The following is a 21,437-nucleotide window of genomic DNA, read 5'->3' as shown; positions in this document are numbered from 1 at the left end:
GTAATGTTTTGACAGAGGACATGGCATGAATACTTCAAAGTGCAGTTTGATTTGAATATACATTTGAATATTTTATACCATTTAACAATGGTATTTTGTCCTTCAGGGTTTTCTTAAATTTTTGTTATGACCAAAGGATATCATGTCCTAAAAGACGATTCAATAGAATTCATATAATTTTACAAGCATTATTATAATCAAATCTGATTAACTGAAATCTGATTAATTGAATGAAATTATACGACTTTCACCTACATTGTCAAATTGATTGAAGTGATTTCTAGAAATGCTCTTTGTTATCAAGGTATTGTGTGTTGGATCATTGAAATCAAAAAATGCTGATTGTTAAAACATAAATTGTTACATCTTGCTAATGCAGGATTGTTGTCCAGAGGGATTGTAAAATTACAATAAAACCTTGTTTGTTTGCATTTAGGTTACAAGCATGGTAAGTATCAATTATCTGTCCAAGCTCCTGGCTCTGCTCTTGCCAGACCTGTCAGCTGGTTGAGTGTCTTTGCTTCTGCTATTGTACCATAGCTGCTGCTGCAGCCCAGTGACTGTCTAGTCTGTGGGCCTCTGTCATAGCTTCACACCACTCCATCTACAGATACTGTACAGCTCTTGCCAGCATGCTCGCCCTCAGCTTCTGCATGTGTTCTCATGGGGATCCTAGTTCTGTAGGGATGGGTCAGAAGTCATACTGTATACTGCTCTACTTGTGTTGGGATAAGAAACTACATTTCTGTTTGTTTGTGCTGCTGGGTTAACACACAGTAGAAACGGAATGCCATAGATAGGGTTTAGCTGGATGGTATACAGCAGACAACTGAGTGGAACTGATGCTAGCGAGTATTTCTTCACCGTTCCCTCAGCCACTAACTCACTAACTCACTACTCCACTACTATCAATGAATTAACCTTTCTTGATATCAACATTAAATTAAATGTGATTACATTTTTTCTGATACACAAAGGCTGAGAGTAGTCCTCATGTACTGTATTGAGCTGAAGCCTTTCTCACAAGGAGAAGAGTGGGGGGGACGTGGTGAGAGGAGCCATGAAAGGAACTCTTAACCAAAGCTTTCGTCCTTCGGACTTACTTTAGTCATTCTCTTTGTATGGTTAACTGTTCTGTCAGGCAGACAAATCCAACCTTGACATAAGAACTATTGAATTATGTTATATTCAAGGAATAGCGGAGAAAGGAGTTATTATTACTCACTCTATTACCTATTCTATATGGTAGGAAGTGTGTTAGAGATAGATTAGTCAACAAGGAAACGTGCTTTTATTAAGTGCATACCCGCACGTACCATTAATACAGGAATTCAGTTTTCACCTTACTCTGTGGCGCATTCCTTTGAAACAATCCACTTCTTTAATGGCTGCCGCAATATGTTTGCTTTTAACGTGCATGCTGTCCGTCATTGTTGGAGGCGAGTGTGTGTGCTTGTGTGTTTAGAAGTGTGGCTGTTGTTATCACTGTTCTATGTCCCCCATCTTGCCCTCTGTGAGTGCTAAGCCTTTTGTGACTGCTGTTGAAGGATCAGACCGTGAAGGACAAAGCCCTCCAAAGCATGGCCTCCATGTCATCGGCTCAGATTGTTTCTGCCACCGCCATCCACAACAAGCTGGGCCTGCCAGGCATCCCGCGCCCAGCCTTCCCTGGAGCGGCAGGGGTAAGAGGCCCGCCGGCAACCCACTATCGGTCCACTCAGACCAACACACCACAGAGGGCAGCCACCAGGCCCCCTGCTCCCCAGCCAACACAGCTGACGTCCCATCCAAATCACATTACACACACCAGGGTTTTATGGAAACTGACCACATCTGATAAGCACAAAATCAAAACGAATGCTATTCGAGATAACTACATGTATTAATTGTGCTGCTTGGAAGTATTTTTCGGGGATGTGTGTTTGGATGTTTTGTTGTGTATTGATTTATCTAATTCTCTAGTTTTGGCAGGGCATGATATCAACAGCCCAACCTGGATCATCACAAGAGTGAGTATCATGTTCTCTTCTCAGAAAACATGCAACGTGACAGTTTTCTATTTCTCTCCCCCTCTCTGTTTCTCTCTGTCACCCTCTTGCTGTTCCGCTCACTTTCTCGATCTCTGTCGCTCTCTATTTCCCGTATTCGCCAATATGTTCTTTGTGGGTGCAGCGGTTGAGGGGTCCATATAGAAATGAAAGATAGAAATGGATGGGGTCTCTTACAAATACTTCAGTCAGTCTTCTTTCTTCTTTGCTGTTTGTCAGTGATATGTTCAATATGTTGCTCTGTAGAAGTTCCAGACCATTGCATTTTTCCCTCTGTTTTAGCATCAAGCCGTTCACCCAACAAGCATATCCCATCCAGCCGGGAGTAACAACAACGATTTCCAGTAAGGCTTTCACTCATGCAAATTTACTTTTTTCTTAATAAGTAGACCTATAGCATTGTTTAAAATCTGACATTATAATGAGCTATGGAGATAAAATTCAGTTTGATATGTCAGAGAGATAGTGTTACTCATGGTGGTTGTGATGCAGGCTATGAGCCCACATCAGCCCCAGCCCCAACAGTCCCAGCGTGGCATGGCCGCTCCATTGGGACATCCAAGCTCCGGCTGGTGGAGTTCTCTGCCTTCCTGGAGCAGCAGAGAGACCAAGACTCAGTGAGTATCCTGAGTATCCTTTTATCCAGAGCGACTTACAGGAGCAATCAGGGCTAAGTGCCTTGCTCAAGGGCACATCAACATATTTTTCACCTACACGGCTCTGGGATTCAAACCAGCAAGCTTTTGGTTACTGGCCCAACACTCTTAACCACTAGGCTACCTGCCGCTACTCGTCACCACTCTGCATATGTATTATATGTATCTTGCATGTACCACACTACCAGGCTACTCATCACCACTCTACACCACTACACACTGCCACTGACCTATTCACTGTATCCAGACTGCCACTACCTCAGGGTTTTTTATGTGGTTTTAATGTTGAGGGAAAAAATACCCGCACGCTCTTATAGCTCTCCTTTTTCATGAAAGCATGTAAAAGCATGTCAAGATAGGGAGGGTATTGTCCGTATTCATGGCCGCTCTCATGAGACATAGCTGTCAGTCATTTCCAGCTCTTATCAGCCAGTTCTGGCCCCCTCTCAACACACAGAGGGTCTAGCTGCACACTGTCGAGGATCAAAAAGACGAGAATGAATGCACACACTAGATTGAGTTCCCTTCGCTAGTTCTGACCGACCATACACACACAGAACACTGGGATTAGGGAAAGTAAGATGGACCACAGACCCATGTCCACATCATGTGAAAAGGCACACAGACCAGCAGCACTAAGCTCATGCCTCACATTCTTTATTGTTTGGTTTGGACGTGAGCGATCTGTCTTGGTTTGTCTGCATTCCCCCGAGAATTTTATTTTGTTATTGATATCGCAGGACAACAGCCATTAATCTTGTATTTAGCTGAATATTTGAGATGGTTACATGGCCTTAAAGCTAGGCTGGAGAGGCCATGCAGCACTCTGGTACTGAAGTAAAGGGCAACAGTGACTTTGAAATAACCCTCATGATAAGATTTGACTCACTCACAACCAGAGCATTAGGACAATAGTACAGATTTAATTGTGAAGATATTCCCGGATTTGCTGGCATTCCTCTTTTTTGTCTTATGACTATATATCTTATTTATATTTTTATATCTCATAAACCATGGAGAACAGACTAACTGGTACTGTAAATTAGAATTGTTTTTCTGAGGATCTCAGCCAGCTAGATGTTCTACAGTTATTGAAAACAGAACAGTAATAAACTGCAACTTCTGCATGAGAGATCAATACTCCAAAGCATTTGTTTTAATGATTTACAAATGCGTCTTTTTTGATATTAGTTGTGTAAGATTCTCCTGTTTCCTGTCTTTCAGTACAACAAGCACCTCTTTGTGCACATCGGACAGACGAACCACTCCTACAGCGATGCCTTGCTGGAGTCAGTGGACATTCGTCAGATTTATGACAAATTCCCTGAAAAGAAAGGAGGACTGAAGGAGCTCTTTGGCAAGGGTCCCCAGAATTCCTTCTTCCTCATAAAATTTTGGGTGAGTGTCATGTTGCTAAGTATCTGCACTGGTCTGGTGACTGAATAGCACTTTAGTGTGTACAGTAGCCATGTGTGTTTGTATGAAGAAAGAGGTAAAGAAAAGATATGGAGAAACCAGTATTGGGGAAAGAAAAATAAACTCACAGATATTTAAACAAATATGTTCACAGAATTACTTACTATTAATTAGCCTGTGAAATTAAACTGGTGAGATTTAATGCATTTTGTTCTACCTTAGTATCCCCATAAAGATATATTTAATATAATTTCTCATGTTGTTTCTATAGTATAAAGCATTTCCTGTTTTACAACCCAGAGAAAACAGGATTTGGTTTCATCTCCAGTGAATGGGTTTAATCAGAGGCTAAACACTGAATATGGCTGCAGAATGCATGTTGCTATATTTGGCCTCGCATAGCAGGAGAGCTTGTGATCAAAGCACTCGCTAATTCAGTGTAATATCTCAAAACAATGGAGTGACCTGGTTGCACTCTTAATGGCTGTTTAAACATTGCATGTATTTTAGCCCAATGGAAAATGCTAACTAGCGGCAGCCAACAAAGTGGGGCTCGCCGTCGCAGCCAGAACAGCCCGCTCAAATTCCGTTTGAAGTGACCGGCCAATCTGAATTTCAAATGAAAGGCACAATCTGCACAATAATTAAAGTGTAACTGTTTTGACTAATGAAGGAGGAGGATGCTATAGAAGGAGATGTGCTCTTTTTGTCCCCGTAATGAACATGATGTCCTGGACCTGGAGAGCTGCCCTCAGAGCACTGCTCCTTTTCACCTACATGAATCAGCCTCTTAACATAACTTCATTTAATCTCCCTTAAAATCTAGTTCCAAATATGGATTACATTTACATAGTCATTCAGAAGTGGCTAAGAAGTGTGTTATTTATTTAAGACGGTCCATTCACTTGATCACTGATGCCCCGCTAGATGGTAATACATTCACAGGTGTAGGTCATTATTTATTTAAAATAAATGACGACTTTCAATCTACACTAACATTTTTCCATTGCATGGTGCGTTTACATACAATTCTGTTCTGCATGCCATTAAATTGTCATCTCATTGCCCTCTCAATAGAGGGCAGTATTGTGATGGCCATTTTTTGCTAAAACACATTTCTCGCTAAAACACATTTCTCTCACCTCATATGGATGAATAAATGAGACACATTTCTGACTAATAATGTGTTATTTGTGGTTCCCAGGCTGACTTGAACTGCAACATCCAGGATGAAGCGGGGGCTTTCTATGGAGTGACCAGTCAGTATGAGAGCTCTGAGAACATGACAATCACCTGCTCAACTAAGGTGTGCTCCTTTGGCAAGCAGGTGGTCGAGAAGGTGGAGGTGGGTAAAAAAATACATTCTGTAAATTACATATTCAGTCACCTGTTGATATCAGTATATGTGGAGGCCGAAGAAGCTCACACCTGGTTAGGTGAGGTGCTGGCAAGCAAAGTAGCACACTTCAAAAAGAAAAGCGTCACACACTAGGAGTTCAGATGCAATAATTTACGGCCAAGCTTCATCAGGGTTTAATGACAAACACTGCGAGTCACTAGTTTATATAGTTTGGAAGGACACACACAGGTGTCTGTAATCATGGCCAGCTGTGGCATGATTTCATTGGTCGATTTACAAATATCAATAGAACATGTAAAAAAGCATGAATGGATTACATACGATCATAGATACAATTAGGCTACATCATATAGGCCTACAAACACTTTATTTACAATGGATAACAAAAACACAATCATCACAGGAATGGCTTCAGATCAAACTCTACGATGAGATCTTTAAATTAAAGATCCAGACGGTCTCTAGTTTTATCAATAAATTGTCAAGGTCACCCCCTCTCTTAGGGAGGGTGACGTGTTCGATGCCGATATAGGGAAGGTATAGATATGATAGATATGACATATCTATCAGTATGTGCGTCACACATTTCTGGATGTTGGTTTTCTCTCTCCCCAGACGGAGTATGCCCGGTTTGAGAACGGACGCTTTGTGTACAGGATAAGCCGGTCTCCCATGTGTGAATACATGATCAACTTTATCCACAAGCTCAAACACCTGCCTGAAAAATACATGATGAACAGTGTCCTGGAGAACTTCACCATTCTATTGGTAAGGATTACTTCCTGTCCATCCTACTACTGCTTCCTAAAGCAGCCAATTACAAAAGCCTCTCTCACTACTCTAACCTGTGGCTAGGACCCTCCCTCTCCTTTATCCTAGCTTTCTGCTGGGCTCCTTTGGCTCCAGCGAACCTGAAAAGAGGAGCTCTGACTGGGATCTGAGATGTGCCTCGCTCCATTCACCTGCATTCCTCACATTCCACAGGGGATGTAACGCAGTGTGAGGAGCCTTATCATCTGCAGGGGAGAGGAAGGGAGGAGGGGAGGGGAGCGATCAGAGGGGGTGGGGACCCCTGTTTTAGCCATCACATGGGGGCTTAAAGTCCTATTCTCCACTGCAGAGAGAGCTCTTTTTAATGGATGTGTGGGTGTGCACTCTCAACCCTGCCCCGGTTTTGTTTGTTTCATTTTTTTCACCCACTCCTTTAAATTCCTTAGATTTACAAATTGACTAGTTTTTGTCTCACTGTTTGCTGATTGACATCTGTCCGTGGGCCTTTTAACATCGGAAAGTCCTTTTCCTGAGACCCATATTCCTCTCCAGAGACTGCTCATTGCATTACATGGAGTGGGATTGCGTTAGGTCTGAATGACTAATATGACATCTCCGTCTCTTCCAGGTGGTGACGAACAGGGACACACAGGAGACTCTGCTGTGTATGGCGTGTGTGTTTGAGGTGTCGAACAGCGAGCACGGTGCGCAGCATCATATCTACCGACTGGTGAAGGAATGAGACTCCTGAACCCCCTGGATCCTCCCTTTACATAGACTAAAGAACCTCAAAACAAAGTGACAGTGCCTCTAGCTGAAAATCACACATGCACTGCTTTTCGGTCACATTTTGTGAGTCATTGTTAGTCATTTCTTTGTATATTAATGTATGTATTTGATGTTTGACTGCAGCTGTGAATTGCGGTACAGTTGTTCTATGTTTTGATACAGGAGAAATTCTTCATTTTAAGGATGGCGAGTCAATCTTTGTTTGTAGGATGTACATATATAAGAGGCAGTATGTAAGGAATCTGTTGGTTGGGTTTAATTTGGTCAGCAGACATTATGTGTATGTTGTCTTCTTTCGCTTTGATCTTGTAATGTACACTTAGAAAACACTAGAAAGATGTTGTCTTTTCCCCATTGGTTCTGTAAACTACATGTATATCCGTAGTTGATTTGTGAGCGTATAGGTCACAGGAGGTTGGTGGCACCTTAATCGGGGAGGACGGGCTCGTGGTAATGACTGGAGTGGAATCAGTGGAATGGTATGAAATACATCAAACACATAGTTTCCAGGTGTTTGATGCCATTCAATCTGCTCCGTTCCAGACATTATTATGAGCCGTTCTCCACTCAGCCGCCTCCTGTGGTAAAGATATACAAACCGTACATACACACTTGACCAATAGGTTTTCCAAAGAAAAGCATTTTAAAAAACATTTTGGGGATAATGAAATTGCTTCACGAAAGTTAGTCGAAGGCAAGTGATTGTGGGCATCATAATAGTGAAGTTATTGCTTTACAAAAGCATCTGTTTCTTTCAGGGAAATAAGATACCGATCCCTGTGGACAATCCACGTCTTAGACACTAACAGCAGAATGAATGCACTGTGATTACACTACAGAGGCCTAGTTCAACCTGTGTCTGCCTCAGACAGGGCTTACAAGTCTTACATTGCAATAAGGAAACCATACATCTATCCTGTTCCAATGTCCTACGCTACAAACGAGTCCCTCTCTTCTGAGAAGACAGTCATTAAAATGGATTTGATTCTAAAAACATGAAAGCACTACTTTAGCTACTCTGAGTGGAATGTCACCTTGTCCTAAGCACTTGGTTCCCCTTCTAGGACATGCCGATTTTAACTTTTACGTTTTTCTTTTAGGTGTGTGGTTTAAGGATTTAGGATATCCTGAAATAACCGTGAGAAAATGGATCACTTCTTAGACAGTGGGCTGTGTTCAGTATGCAGTTACATTGCCTCTGAACAGATTATGCATTTTTTCTGGTCATTGCAGTGTAATTTCTACAAAGTCCTAGCCAGTGTCGCTGCCTTTACGTTCACACCACCCCATGAATCTGTGGCCTACACCAATTCCGAGCCTTAAACATGTTACGGACGTGTGAATTCCAAAAGATGCCACTAAAGCTGTGATCTCTTTCCTAAGCTGGGTGACTAATTTTCACATTTTGTAGGAATTCTATTACAGTACAATCTGCCAAAGTGTAACAGTGTACAGTGCCTTATTGTATGGTGTCAAACTGGCTTTGGTTTACTTTTAAGAATGTATTTTGTTTTTAACACGCACAAAAAAATATATAAAATCACTCACCAATATACATATTGGCACAAAATTTTACCACAAACACGAGTTAAACTGAGTTACTTTTTAACATAAATAAGAACTGACTTTGCCTTTCCTGTTTTGAAAGACCAAAAATACAGAGATACATACGATCTCTAGTCATGTCCTGCACTGTAGCATGGAAGTGCCTTTGGTTTAGAATCTCCAGCAATGAAAATACTAAATAATTACGAATTAAGCATTGCTAAACCAAAAAGAGATGTAATGAAACCAATCACCACATTGCCTTGCTGAAGGTTTGTACTAGATGACAAGGGACAGTGAGTGAGTCGATCCATGGTGAAATAAAATATATATTAATATAATTTGGTTTTAATAAATGATCTGTTAAGAAGAGTACCTGTACTATTCATGTGTGTAAAGTTATAGTCTGTGAAAGGCCTGTTTGACCAGACAGCAACTGATAGAATGGATGATGGTGACTCGTTCCAGCAGCTGTGAAGTCACATAGGCTTACAACTTTACCTTAAGAAGAGATACATGTATCCTGATTCTTACTAAATTATTTATGGGAACGTCTTATTCTGAATCATTGCAGAAAATGTTTCTGGTGGATACAGACAAAGTTGGTTCAATTGCTCAGTATTTTTTTGCTACAGCTCTCTGGAGACTGGAGTTCAGTAGGCATATATATTTTTTCTTTGTTGACTGTTTTATCTCCCTTTTTGCCCTGTGTACTAGTTCACGTTTATGAATTACTTACTGAGGTGTTCCTGTTTTATTGTTCTACATGTATATGATGGTTTGTGATTACATTTTGGGTATATTCCAAGCCCCAAGAGGGTGGTGATGCTGTTACTGCTACACTGCTGGTACATTTGACATGTCAGTTCCAGGCTGGAACAGAACTGTACCTCCCACGTCTCTGGGGACCAGAAGACTGTTGCCTTTGATCAGATGAATTGTCTGGAGGACACTCTGGATAAATGGACATAAAGCATGGATGTGTAACGGAATCTCGACACAAACATATCAGCAGTTTAGCTCTTGTTGTTATTTGTTTGTAATTTTGTCTAAATGTAGGTACTGGTACCTTTTTTGTTGGTTATTACCATTTTAAGATGTTGGCTTTAAAGTGAACTTTTCCATAGTTCAGATAGTATCAGAAAAACAACTATTGGGTTTGTGTGCAGAGATTTTCTTTGTAAAAAGGTGCTTTGTATAAAATGATATATCCTGGCTTTTCTTGGTACAGAAGTGTGATATCTTTTCATATCCATGACAGTAAAGCGTTGGAGCAAGGGACAGAAAATAAAACCTGCTATGTGTATGTGTTCTCTACTGCATATGGTCTTGTCTTTGCTCCGTAACATGTTGATGCCTTCTTGATAAAGTGGTAGATATTTTGTAGCTTTCTAGATACTTTGTATGTATACAATATTGAAGTTAAATAAATCAGGAAAAATATGGTCTCCCTTTTTTTTCTGTGAACAACTGACAGTGAGAATACACAAAAAATACAGACCATCTCCACATTAATACATTAAATTCGAACTTAACCTTTAGATAAATAAACATAATATGTAAGAACACATCCGCTGTACTAACCACAAATACACAACAGAGGGAGCCATTCCCTGCCTTTGGTATTGGTGCCAGCCTTGTTATAGTATCTCCATTATGTTACAGTATGTCATGTGGCAGTATTTTCAGTTATGAAACTAGATTTCATAATCTGGGACAACAATTTACAAGAAGCCCTTATAAAAACAATAATGAAGCCCAGTGAAGTCACTTACACAGGCTGCACTCTTTGATAAAGATTGTTTACATTTAACAGACACTCCTATCTAGAGCAACTTACATGGGGAATTAGGGTTAAGTGCCTTGCTCAAGGGCACATCAACAGATTTTTCATGTAGTAGTCTTGGGGACTCGAATCAATGACCTTTCAGTTACTGGCCCAAAGCTCTTAAGGTTCCTCTAGGCTACCTACCGCCCAATGTTATCATCCCTAAAGCACAGCCCTCTCTCAGCTAAAGTTCTGTGCTTCGTTCATTTTGAATAAGATGACTATTGCACTTAATTATATATATATTGTGAATGATTTATGAAGCATTTGTGTCATTATAAAATGTATCACTTTCCTTTTTGCGTAACAGTTATCATGGGTAATACTGAACGCTAACACCAGATGGAGCCATTATCAAATGAAAGACTTGTCCATTGGACCAACTTAAAAAAGACTGAAGGCCACAGTGCTGCTGTTTAGCTGTTGCACTGACATGGTCATTCTGTAACACTGTTGTAAATAGTGCTAGCATATTTTAACCTGGAGCCTTGGTATGTCTAGTGCTCTCTCATTCACTCACTCAGACATCGATTACACCTTGTAACGGTTTTATGTTGTAATGATTGTAACGCCAGTAGTTTAGTGTGCTTAATAATCAGAGACAGAACAACTCGTCCGTCTACAGAATGCCCTCTCCCTATCCTCTCTCTCCACTGACACTGTCCACATAATATCTAACAGATGTGTGTCTGTCTGTCTGTCTGGCTCATGTGTGTGAGAGGATCTGATTATGGAGTCATTTTTAAATCCATGCACAGTGCACCAGTGTAATCTTCCCAGGGGTCAGAGCTCTACCAGATTTGGACTACTACACTTCCTGTGTTTCTAGGGAGTCCTTTACACAGCTGTATCTGAGTACAAGAGGAAGAATACTGGACACTCATAATGGGTGTGACATGTTCCCTACTATGGTCTTGATTCATGGTGTAGCTGTCCTCACTTGACGGGTACCAGCAGGGGGTCAGGATTTCTCTCTTAATTCCAGATAAATCCTCGAGATCAAGGTTAGAACGCTGCCTTCTGAATCAGGAAGTGGTCGTCTAAGTGTCAGACAGTGTCTTCCCATTCGGGACAGACGTCATTTCAACGTCTAGTTTTGGTTTACATTTAGTTGATTTGTCATCTAACAAGAATTCAATGTGAAATCAACAAAGAATGTCACCATGTAATTGGATTTAGATGAAAAGTTAGGTGAAAAAAATACGAAATTCCCTTACGTTTCCCACGTTGATTCAGTGTCATCACAATTCATTATTTTTGTTGAAATTACGTGGAAACAACATTGGTTCAACCAGTTTTTTCCCCACTGGGTTGTTAAGCTGATGTTGATGATCAGCATGTATGAATAGAAAAGTGAGATGAGGCAATATATTGTGGAACCCCGCGAAGCTGGCTCAATACAATCGCTTTTCTTTTACCATCTGTTTGTTGGAGTGTTTGTCAGTCAAGTGAAATATGTGTGTCACCCAGAGAAGATGCATGGTGCAATGTATTAGGCTATAGCCTTCTACTTTGTACACTGCATGCTAATGCATTTGGTTTAAAAAAGTATATATGCTCAGCAGTAAGATAACATCTTCTGATTTAGGAATGTCAGTACCTTATTTCACTCCTCCCATTGTCACTATTTGAAGTGTTGCACAACCCCCAGGACTGTCTGCGTTTATGTCGGCATCAGCCAAGGTACATCAGCCAAGGTACATCAGCCAAGGCACCAGCCAAGGTACATCAGCCAAGGTACATCAGCCAAGGCACCAGCCAAGGTACATCAGCCAATGTACATCAGCCAAGGCACCAGCCAAGGTACATCAGCCAATGCACCAGCCAAGGCACCAGCCAAGGTACATCAGCCAAGGTACATCAGCCAAGGTACATCAGCCAAGGTACATCAGCCAAGGCACCAGCCAAGGTACATCAGCCAAGGTACCAGCCAAGGTACATCAGCCAAGGTACATCAGCCAAGGCATCAGCCAAGGCACCAGCCAAGGTACATCAGCCAAGGCACATCAGCCAAGGCACCAGCCAAGGTACATCAGCCAAGGTACATCAGCCAAGGCACCAGCCAAGGTACATCAGCCAAGGCACCAGCCAAGGTACATCAGCCAAGGTACCAGCCAAGGTACATCAGCCAAGGTACATCAGCCAAGGCACCAGCCAAGGTACATCAGCCAAGGTACATCAGCCAATGTACATCAGCCAAGGCACCAGCCAAGGTACATCAGCCAAGGTACATCAGCCAAGGTACATCAGCCAAGGCACCAGCCAAGGTACATCAGCCAAGGCACCAGCCAAGGTACATCAGCCAAGGTACATCAGCCAAGGCATCAGCCAAGGCACCAGCCAAGGTACATCAGCCAAGGTACAGCAGCCAAGGCACCAGCCAAGGTACATCAGCCAAGGCACCAGCCAAGGCACCAGCCAAGGTATATCAGCCAAGGTACATCAGCCAAGGCACCAGCCAAGGTACATCAGCCAATGTACATCAGCCAAGGCACCAGCCAAGGTACATCAGCCAATGCACCAGCCAAGGCACCAGCCAAGGTACATCAGCCAAGGTACATCAGCCAAGGTACATCAGCCAAGGTACATCAGCCAAGGCACCAGCCAAGGTACATCAGCCAAGGTACCAGCCAAGGTACATCAGCCAAGGTACATCAGCCAAGGCATCAGCCAAGGCACCAGCCAAGGTACATCAGCCAAGGCACATCAGCCAAGGCACCAGCCAAGGTACATCAGCCAAGGTACATCAGCCAAGGCACCAGCCAAGGTACATCAGCCAAGGCACCAGCCAAGGTACATCAGCCAAGGTACCAGCCAAGGTACATCAGCCAAGGTACATCAGCCAAGGCACCAGCCAAGGTACATCAGCCAAGGTACATCAGCCAATGTACATCAGCCAAGGCACCAGCCAAGGTACATCAGCCAAGGTACATCAGCCAAGGTACATCAGCCAAGGCACCAGCCAAGGTACATCAGCCAAGGCACCAGCCAAGGTACATCAGCCAAGGTACATCAGCCAAGGCATCAGCCAAGGCACCAGCCAAGGTACATCAGCCAAGGTACATCAGTCAAGGCACCAGCCAAGGTACATCAGCCAAGGTACATCGGCCAAGGCACATCAGCCAAGGCACCAGCCAAGGTACATCAGCCAAGGCACCAGCCAAGGTACATCAGCCAAGGTACATCAGCCAAGGCACCAGCCAAGGCACCAGCCAAGGTACATCAGCCAAGGCACCAGCCAAGGCACCAGCCAAGTTACATCAGCCAATGCACCAGCCAAGGCACCAGCCAAGGTACATCAGGCAAGGCACCAGCCAAGGTACATCAGCCAAGGCACCAGCCAAGGTACATCAGTCAAGGTACATCAATTATTATAAATTAATATTAGTAATAATACTACATGCGCATGTATACAATTATTATTACAAATGTTGTTATAATTTAGCATATCACTACTATTGTTATTGATGTGGTAGTTGTTGTAATTATTGTTATCAGTATTAGTTGTAATATTAGTCGTTTGTTGTTGTTATTCATTGATAATAGGGTTGTTGTTGCTGTTATCATGTTTTATCAAAATACGCAATCAGGTTCTCTGGGAGAGTAACAAACTTTATGGGCGGTGTTACTTGTTGTGTTTAGGAACTGTAAAGTTGTCATGTGATCAAAGCAGAGCGAGTCTCCGGTTGTACGCACAGCGCGCAAAGGGCGCAGTTGAGTGTGCTTACTTGGACACAGAGCAAACAGCGACAGCGGCTACATGGACTTCCCATCCGCTACCAACTACTTGAGGGAACGCGTAAAATGAACAATTTATCTCAGAATGTTGGATGTTGGATGTTATTCTAACGTATGTGGATGTACAATTAATTTAGCACTTACATGACAAAACTCTGTTCTAATCCGTTTCCCTCCTCAAAAAAACGGAATTTGAATGGTATTCTAAAGGGGAATAACGTTTCGTTTTAGTTTATGATGGAGTCCAAGGAAAGTAAGATATCTGTGTGGGTTTGCCGAGAGGAGAAGCTTGTCTCCGGACTGTCAAAGCGCACAACCTGTGCAGATGTGGTCAATGTGCTCCTAGAGGATCAAAACTTGAAACAATGTGTCTCTGCAGCCATGCTCTCGGGATCACCCCAGTCCTATTGCATCGTAGAAAAATGGAGAGGATCTGAAAGAATTTTGCCGAATAAAACAAAGATCCTTCGACTTTGGGGCGCGTGGGGAGAGGAGCAGGAGAACGTGCGGTTTGTGTTGGTCAAAAATGAGGCTTCTTTGGCTAACCATGGACCCCGGAGCGCAGAGGCGCGTGTGGTGCTCAGTAAGGAGAGCCCGTGCATTTACAAGGGGACAGCAAGAGCCACCATGGGCTTCTCACCTGAGAAACAACGTCGGATTGTCAGGAAAGCTTTCAGAAAGTTGGATAAAATAAATATCAAGAGGGCGCAAACCGTGTCCAAGGATGCGCCCACTGGGGAGAAAATGGAAACTTTGGTTCACCTGGTCATATCCCAGGACCACACAATCCGCCAACAGATCCAGAGAATTAAAGAACTGGACAGAGAGATAGAAAGGTATGAAGCTAAAGTTCATTTTGACAGAATGAAAATGCATGGGATCAATTACGTGCAGGACACATACTTAGTGGATGCGCATTCTGACGGTCTCTCCAAGCAGGAGGGCGAGAAGCCGTGCTCGGCGGAGGCTGTTGTCCAGTTTGAGGAGTATGCCCGACGGTGTGAGGAGGTGATTAGACTTCAGGATGAATTGGCTGAGCACGAAGCGCTCATGGACAGCATTACTGTGGAGATCCAAGAGGAACTTAACCAGAGGTGGATGGAGCGAAGGCAAGAGGAGCTGTCAAGTAAAAAGGTGGAACTCAGCGCGGGAGAGACCGCTATGTGGGTATCAACAGCCCATGCGACACACACTGACACTTTAGCCCTCGAGGCTGATACATCATTCGAGAACGATTTGCTTCTGGAGGAGGAGAGGATCAAAACGCAGCTGGATACTAGTTTATACATTGGACTGCGCTTGAACACGGATTTGGAGGCTATTAGGAGTGATTTGAATCTAACCCAGGATATTTGGGGGGTGAAAGAAAAGGAGATACGGGATTTGCTGGAGAAAGTGAACTCATTGTATATAGAGGATGACGAGACACAAGGCGAGGACAATGACCGCAACTCTGCGGTTACTGAGGCAGCAATGATGCGTCCCCTGGAGACGAAAAGCGAGTGGGTGGAGCAAGCCAGGGGGCTTTCAAAGACTTGCAATGCCAACGATGACGACTCAGACACTGGCCTGAGCTCCATGCACAGTCAGGACTCGGATAACCCACCTGTGTGCGAGTCATTGGTATGAATTGCCAGGATGCTTCAAATTCTATTGACAATTATGGGACATAATTACTGTATGTCTAAAAACTCAGGGATCTGACATAGAGTTTATCCCCACAATGAACAACACAATATAATGTATTCAAAAATGTCCCAACATGTATTGACTATTAGGTAGCTTACCCCAATACATAGTCAACATACTTGGTCACTTAAATATATGCAATTATAGCTATTCACATATTTTGCTGCCTTTTTTCAATATAAAACCCTTTGACCTGTGCCAGGATATGACAGACCTCAGTGTGATCGGTCAGATTATTATTGGTTAAGGAATGGAAATCTTTGTATTTGCAAGACTAAACAGACTTAAAATAGACCATGCTAAATGTAACACTGATCAAGTGCTAATTCTAGTTGGAAGTGAAGTAGGGCTCTGCACTTATCCAATGTGATTTTGTGGACACGCTGATGAGTCTTAAATATGAAGGGTGTATGACATACTAAAATAAAGATCATTTAAAAATCTTATGTGCAATTGCTTCATTGAAATGTGTAGAAAATGACTTTGCCTTGCCTAATCAATACTAAGTCTGCAAATTGTATGCATCAGGAAAGAGTTTGGGAAGAGTAAAAAGTATAGGATGATGTTCAATAATGCATGTGTGTGTGTGTGTGTGTGTGTGTGTGTGTGTGTGTGTGTGTGTGTGTGTGTGTGTGTGTGTGTGTGTGTGTGTGTGTGTGTGTGTGTGTGTGTGTGTGTGTGTGTGTGTGTGTGTGTGTGTGTGTGTGTGTGTGTGTGTGTGTGTGTGTGTGTGTGTGTGTGTGTGTGTGTGTGTGTGTGTGACGTGTGTGTGTGTGACGTGTGCGTGCATGCATGTGCGTATGTGTGAGAGTGTGTGGATGCATGCATCACTGTTTGTGTGTGTGTGTGTGTGTGTTCATACCCTTGCGGCCATGTTTGCTTGAGAGAGACGGTAAGTAGGGTAAGGGGTGGCATTTGTACTTTAGAGAGACGGTGGGTAGGTTAAGGGGTGGCATGCAGCATTACGCAATGGGATGAAAACTCCAAGCAGATGCTGGGCTCACACAGTGCAAACCAGAGCATGTACAGTACATAACGGATCAGGGATACATACAGGACGTTTGTGCCACAGTGTGAGTGAGAAAGGCCAGGGAGGGCACGAAGGATTTGGGCTCATATCCATGGGCGTCAGGAGATTCCAGGGGTGAAAACTTCCTCTGACATAAAACACACAGGGAGAAGCAGCAGAGATGCCTTTGACAGAGAGACATACAGTAGTATGGCATTACATTATATTTCCCCACAATAGCGAGTGTGAGGCTTGCTGTCTGACCCAGGTGGGGTATCACAGGATGCTACTGTATTTCACTGTTGACTGGCCTTCAGTCAGGCTTCAGATCCAGTCCCTCTCAGCCAGGGTCTCATAAGAGGATCCCCTCCTTCTCCTCCCCTCTGCCCACCCCTACTGTACCCCAGCTATAGTGCATTCTTAACACATCCCTGAACACTAGATCAAACCAGCATCAGCTGTAATCAGAGGCCTGCTGTTGGCGTTAATCTGGTTGGTCTGTTGAGCAGTGTGAGGATTGTAGCTATAAAACCAGAGCTGCAGATGCATTCAGACTGTCACAAATAACATCATCAGGGTTGTTTGCAAAGCTAATGTCAGAGCATTACCTCTGGCTCTACTTCACATTCACCACTGCAGAACATTTAACAGATATTAACATTTTATTCGTTCCGATAATATTGTTTTACATATGTATAAAACACACAATTTCATAACAAAAAACTGTGAATAAGAGTAATATTGTAATATGCTCCAATGGCCCGAATAGTTTTTCTGTCTGTCTATCACAGCCAGTGAACATCTGGACTAAAGTATTACCACACCTCGGATTGGGCAGGGCAATCATGGATTAAAGCAACATACTGTACGTTTGGCCAATAGCCTTTCCAGATGACAAAATTATAAAAGATCATAATAGGGCTGGATTATAATGTGCGTCGAAGACCAGTCATAATGAAAACCTCCAGTCTCAGTGGTAGGGTTACTTTACTCTATAACCATGCTATTTCAGAAATTATTTTATAATTCCAATCACTCTCAATTACATTAAATATATTCAGAAATTGATATTAGCATGTCACCAGCACAACACTGAATGAACTAGTATGTGATCTGGATGCATTAGTGGATGCACTCAGAGGTCACAACAGGTAGAGAATGCTAATCCCTTTTTAATGTCAATCCAGAAACACTGGCTTGAGTTTATGGGAACCTCTCGTATCCTCCTCAGTAATAAAGTCAAGGATCCATGACGCACCAGTGAGGAGGAATGCTGTAAAACTCCCTTCTTGGGTGTACAGGCTCAGGAACACATAGTGTATGTCTTCCACTGACATACACTACAGGGGCTAGGTTAGATTTTTACTCACACAAGAATGGCCACCCAACTAGTATGACATTTTACTGTTGTTGTAGCTTATGTCACTATTTTCATGAGGCTCTCTTCACACACACACACACACACACACACACACACACACACACACACACACACACACACACACACACACACACACACACACACACACACACACACACACACACACACACACACACACACACACACACACACACACACACACACACACACACACACACACACACACACACACACACACACACACACAGAGAGAACTACCACACTATCAGAACTCTAATATTTGAAGGTTCGGTGACTTCAGAGTAGATGAACCCAAAATAGGGCGCAGGTGTCAATCAAGTCATGGTCATGGGACACTGCATTGCTCGCGGGGATGTTTGTTTGTGTTTTAAACAAGAGAGAGAAAAAAATGTCAGCGCCAAACTGACTTTCCAGACCAATAAGCAAGGCTCCAAGCATCCTGACACTCACTACAATCATCCATTTCTCTGATTTGGCTGCTTTACAGTAGGATAGAATTTATATTTGGCATTCAGAGCCATTGGACATTGTATACAGGAACCATGACAACAACATACAAGCCAAGCACAGCAAGCACGCAGCCACTAATGCACCCCCATCCATAAGCATACACGGCATACTGAGCGCACTAACTCAAAAGGAGAAGCTACTTGAGGTGTTTCCACATTTTCTTTTGTTTCTAACATCCTGGAGTAGGAGTCCAGATTGACCAGGTTCTTATGACGCTCTGATTTTCCACCATATACAGTCGGCTACTTTGGTGGTTCCAGCAGTTTTCCTACAAAGACGGATTATAGCTAAACTAAACTCCTTACTGTATGGATTCCTAGATACCACACACACTGTAAACCAACCAGTGTTTAGTATACACACTGTACCTGTATACAGTAGGTATCCAGTGTCAGGTGTTGGATCTGAGACATAGCAGCAGTATACATTACTGCCTCCATCCTGGATGCCTGGCAGGAGGTTCTCTGTTTTATGTGTTTGATTATGATTCGAAAAATCAAAAGCAGAGGACTAACAATGGCTATTCAATATTTTGTCGCAGAGAACATCATTTACCAGAGCCTGGAACACAGCAGGGGCGTTGGTGAGGCCAACTGGCATGACCAAATACTCGTAGTGGCCACTGGCCATGTTGAAGGCGGTCCTCCACTCCATTCCGTAGATCCAACTTGGAAAACACGGTAGCCCCCTGGAGCGGCTCGAAGGCCGAGGAGATGAGTGGTAGCGGGTAGCGGTTCTTCACCATTATGTCATTGAGTCCCCGGTAGTCGATGCACGGGCACAGGTTCTTCTTCTCCACAAAGAAGAACCCTGTGCCGGCGGGAGAGGATGAAGGACGTATAAATCCTGCAGCTAGGGAGTCCCCAATGTAGGTGTCCATAGCCTTGGTCTCCGGTCCCGACAGTGAGTACAGTTGTCCCCAGGGCGGAGTGGTGCTAGGGAGAAGGTCAATCCCACAGTCATGTGGTCGGTGGGGCCGAATTGAAGTAGCCAGGGCCTTGTTGAACACCTTCTGAAGGTCCTGGTACTCCGCTGGAGTGGCGGAGAGGTCCGGGGCACCTTCTGAGTCCCCAGGAAGACGTCCCGGGGCAGGTTGCACTAACTTCAGACACTGGGTGTGGCAGAACGGACTCCAGCACATGATGGCACCGGTAGACCAGTTGATGAGGGGATTGTGTTGCCTGAGCCACTCCACCCCGAGAAGGTGGAGTGGCTGATGAGATGGAGCTGCTAGCAGCTGAGTTACTGAGGGGCTGTGGGGTTACCACCGTGATAGGCTACCTCCCAGACAACCCGCGGAATTTCTCCAGCAAACTGTCTAATGCCCGGTCATGGCGTTCAGCCAACGTTTGGAACCCCTCCATGAGACCACTAAGCAGTTCGTCGTGCCTCCCGATGGTGGCTCCTTGGGAGGAGATGGCGTTGCGCAGCTGGCCGGGGTCTGCTGGGTCAGTCATGGCCAGTTCGTACTATCAGGGTAAAGGTAAGACCCAGATGCAGACTGTGTCGAAGTAACAATGTTTATTATAGCAACAGGGGCAAAGGTAGAGGACGGCAGGCAGGCTCAGGGTCAGGTGAGGCAGAGGTCGGTAATCCAGAGGTGGGGCAAAGGTACAGCACGGCAGGGTCAGGCAGAGTGGTCAGGCGGGCGGGCTCAGGGTCAGGACAGGCAAGGGTCAAAACCAGGAGGACAAGAAAGAAAGACTGGGGAAAAGCAGGAGATGATACAAAAAACGCTGGTTGACTTGACAAACAAGACGAACTGGCAACAGACAAACAGAGAACACAGGTATAAATACACAGGGGATAATGGGGAAGTTGGGCGACACCGGGAGGGGGGTGGAGACAATCACAAGGACAGGTGAAACATATCAGGGTGTGACAGTATAAATGCACAGAGGTGCTATGAGGAAGTTCTGTAAATATTTTGGGATGTCTAATGAGAACCTCAAGGTTATAATGCAGACAAAGTTTGTTATGGCACAATGCACTTCTTATTTATTGTATGAAGAGTGTACGAGAGCATTAAAAGTATTCTTTCTAAGTCTCACACTAGCATGTTGGTATGTACGTTTATGGTGCAGAACATAAGACCAAAGGGGTGTTATGTTCAGATCATGCACAATACTTCCATAGAGTTTTAGTTAGAAAACTTTTATCCAACATCAAAGATACTTGATAACCATAAAATGGGATCTGATACTTTGAAAGCAATTAGCGTTGAGACAAGACACTATCCATGTGGAACCTATTCATGTGTGTTATTCACCCACAGGTACATCACCCATCCACCTCTCTATTGTTACCTGCTCTGATATCTCTCACCTTACACTACTAGTACAGACCTGGGATGGAATGGTGATACTGTAACAAATTGACCAGAGAACCAGAGAGAGAACTGACTTCTATCTGTAAGATCTAGACAGCCACCCTGACGTTCCCAGTCTAAACAAATGTATTGGAAAATACTATATTTCATAATTTGATTCCTTTGTGTTTGCATATTTGACAAAGTGTGACACTCCAGCAAACTTATGAACATGTCAGAGGGAGATTAGTCTGAAGCCAAAACTCTAAATGGAGCAAGGACTCCTCTTCCCTTTTTATACAATCGGTGTCTTTCACAGTTCTCTGCTCATCTGCCATTTCTCATAACGTACTATGCTGTTTGGCTTT

At 43.5% G+C, this 21,437-nt stretch overlaps 2 protein-coding genes across 4 annotated transcripts in view; both read left to right on the top strand.

Moving 5' to 3' along the window:
• The window catches only part of LOC139576132 (transcriptional enhancer factor TEF-1), a 56,847-nt gene extending 46,814 nt beyond the window's left edge, over positions 1–10,033 (top strand). For 2 of the 3 annotated variants that reach the window (XM_071401838.1, XM_071401839.1), the window contains 8 exons: positions 1,548–1,682; positions 1,963–2,009; positions 2,331–2,392; positions 2,541–2,665; positions 3,929–4,102; positions 5,325–5,465; positions 6,096–6,248; positions 6,880–10,033. In XM_071401838.1, the coding sequence (XP_071257939.1) occupies positions 1,548–1,682; positions 1,963–2,009; positions 2,331–2,392; positions 2,541–2,665; positions 3,929–4,102; positions 5,325–5,465; positions 6,096–6,248; positions 6,880–6,993 (951 nt within the window). In that variant the 3' untranslated portion in view covers positions 6,994–10,033. Of the gene's footprint in view, positions 1–436; positions 449–1,547; positions 1,683–1,962; positions 2,010–2,330; positions 2,393–2,540; positions 2,666–3,928; positions 4,103–5,324; positions 5,466–6,095; positions 6,249–6,879 lie in introns of all 3 variants that reach the window. The other variant, XM_071401836.1, reaches the window with a different exon arrangement.
• A 4,064-nt stretch (positions 10,034–14,097) lies between these two features.
• Positions 14,098–16,286, top strand: LOC139576131 (ras association domain-containing protein 10-like). The gene has a single exon (XM_071401835.1). The coding sequence runs from the start codon at positions 14,386–14,388 to the stop codon at positions 15,778–15,780; it is 1,395 nt and encodes a 464-aa protein (XP_071257936.1). The 5' UTR covers positions 14,098–14,385; the 3' UTR covers positions 15,781–16,286.
• The last annotated feature ends 5,151 nt before the right edge of the window (positions 16,287–21,437 follow it).

Source organism: Salvelinus alpinus, chromosome 5 (assembly GCF_045679555.1).
Source record: "Salvelinus alpinus chromosome 5, SLU_Salpinus.1, whole genome shotgun sequence".
NCBI classification, from domain to species: Eukaryota; Metazoa; Chordata; class Actinopteri; order Salmoniformes; family Salmonidae; genus Salvelinus; species Salvelinus alpinus.
The sequence above is the reverse complement of the archived record's forward strand: the minus strand, read 5'-3'. Positions and strand labels throughout refer to the sequence as shown.

Coding starts and splice junctions, on each gene's coding strand:
- LOC139576131 (XM_071401835.1), top strand. CDS start 14,386: ATGATGGAGTCCAAGGAAAGTAAGATATCTGTGTGGGTTTGCCGAGAG.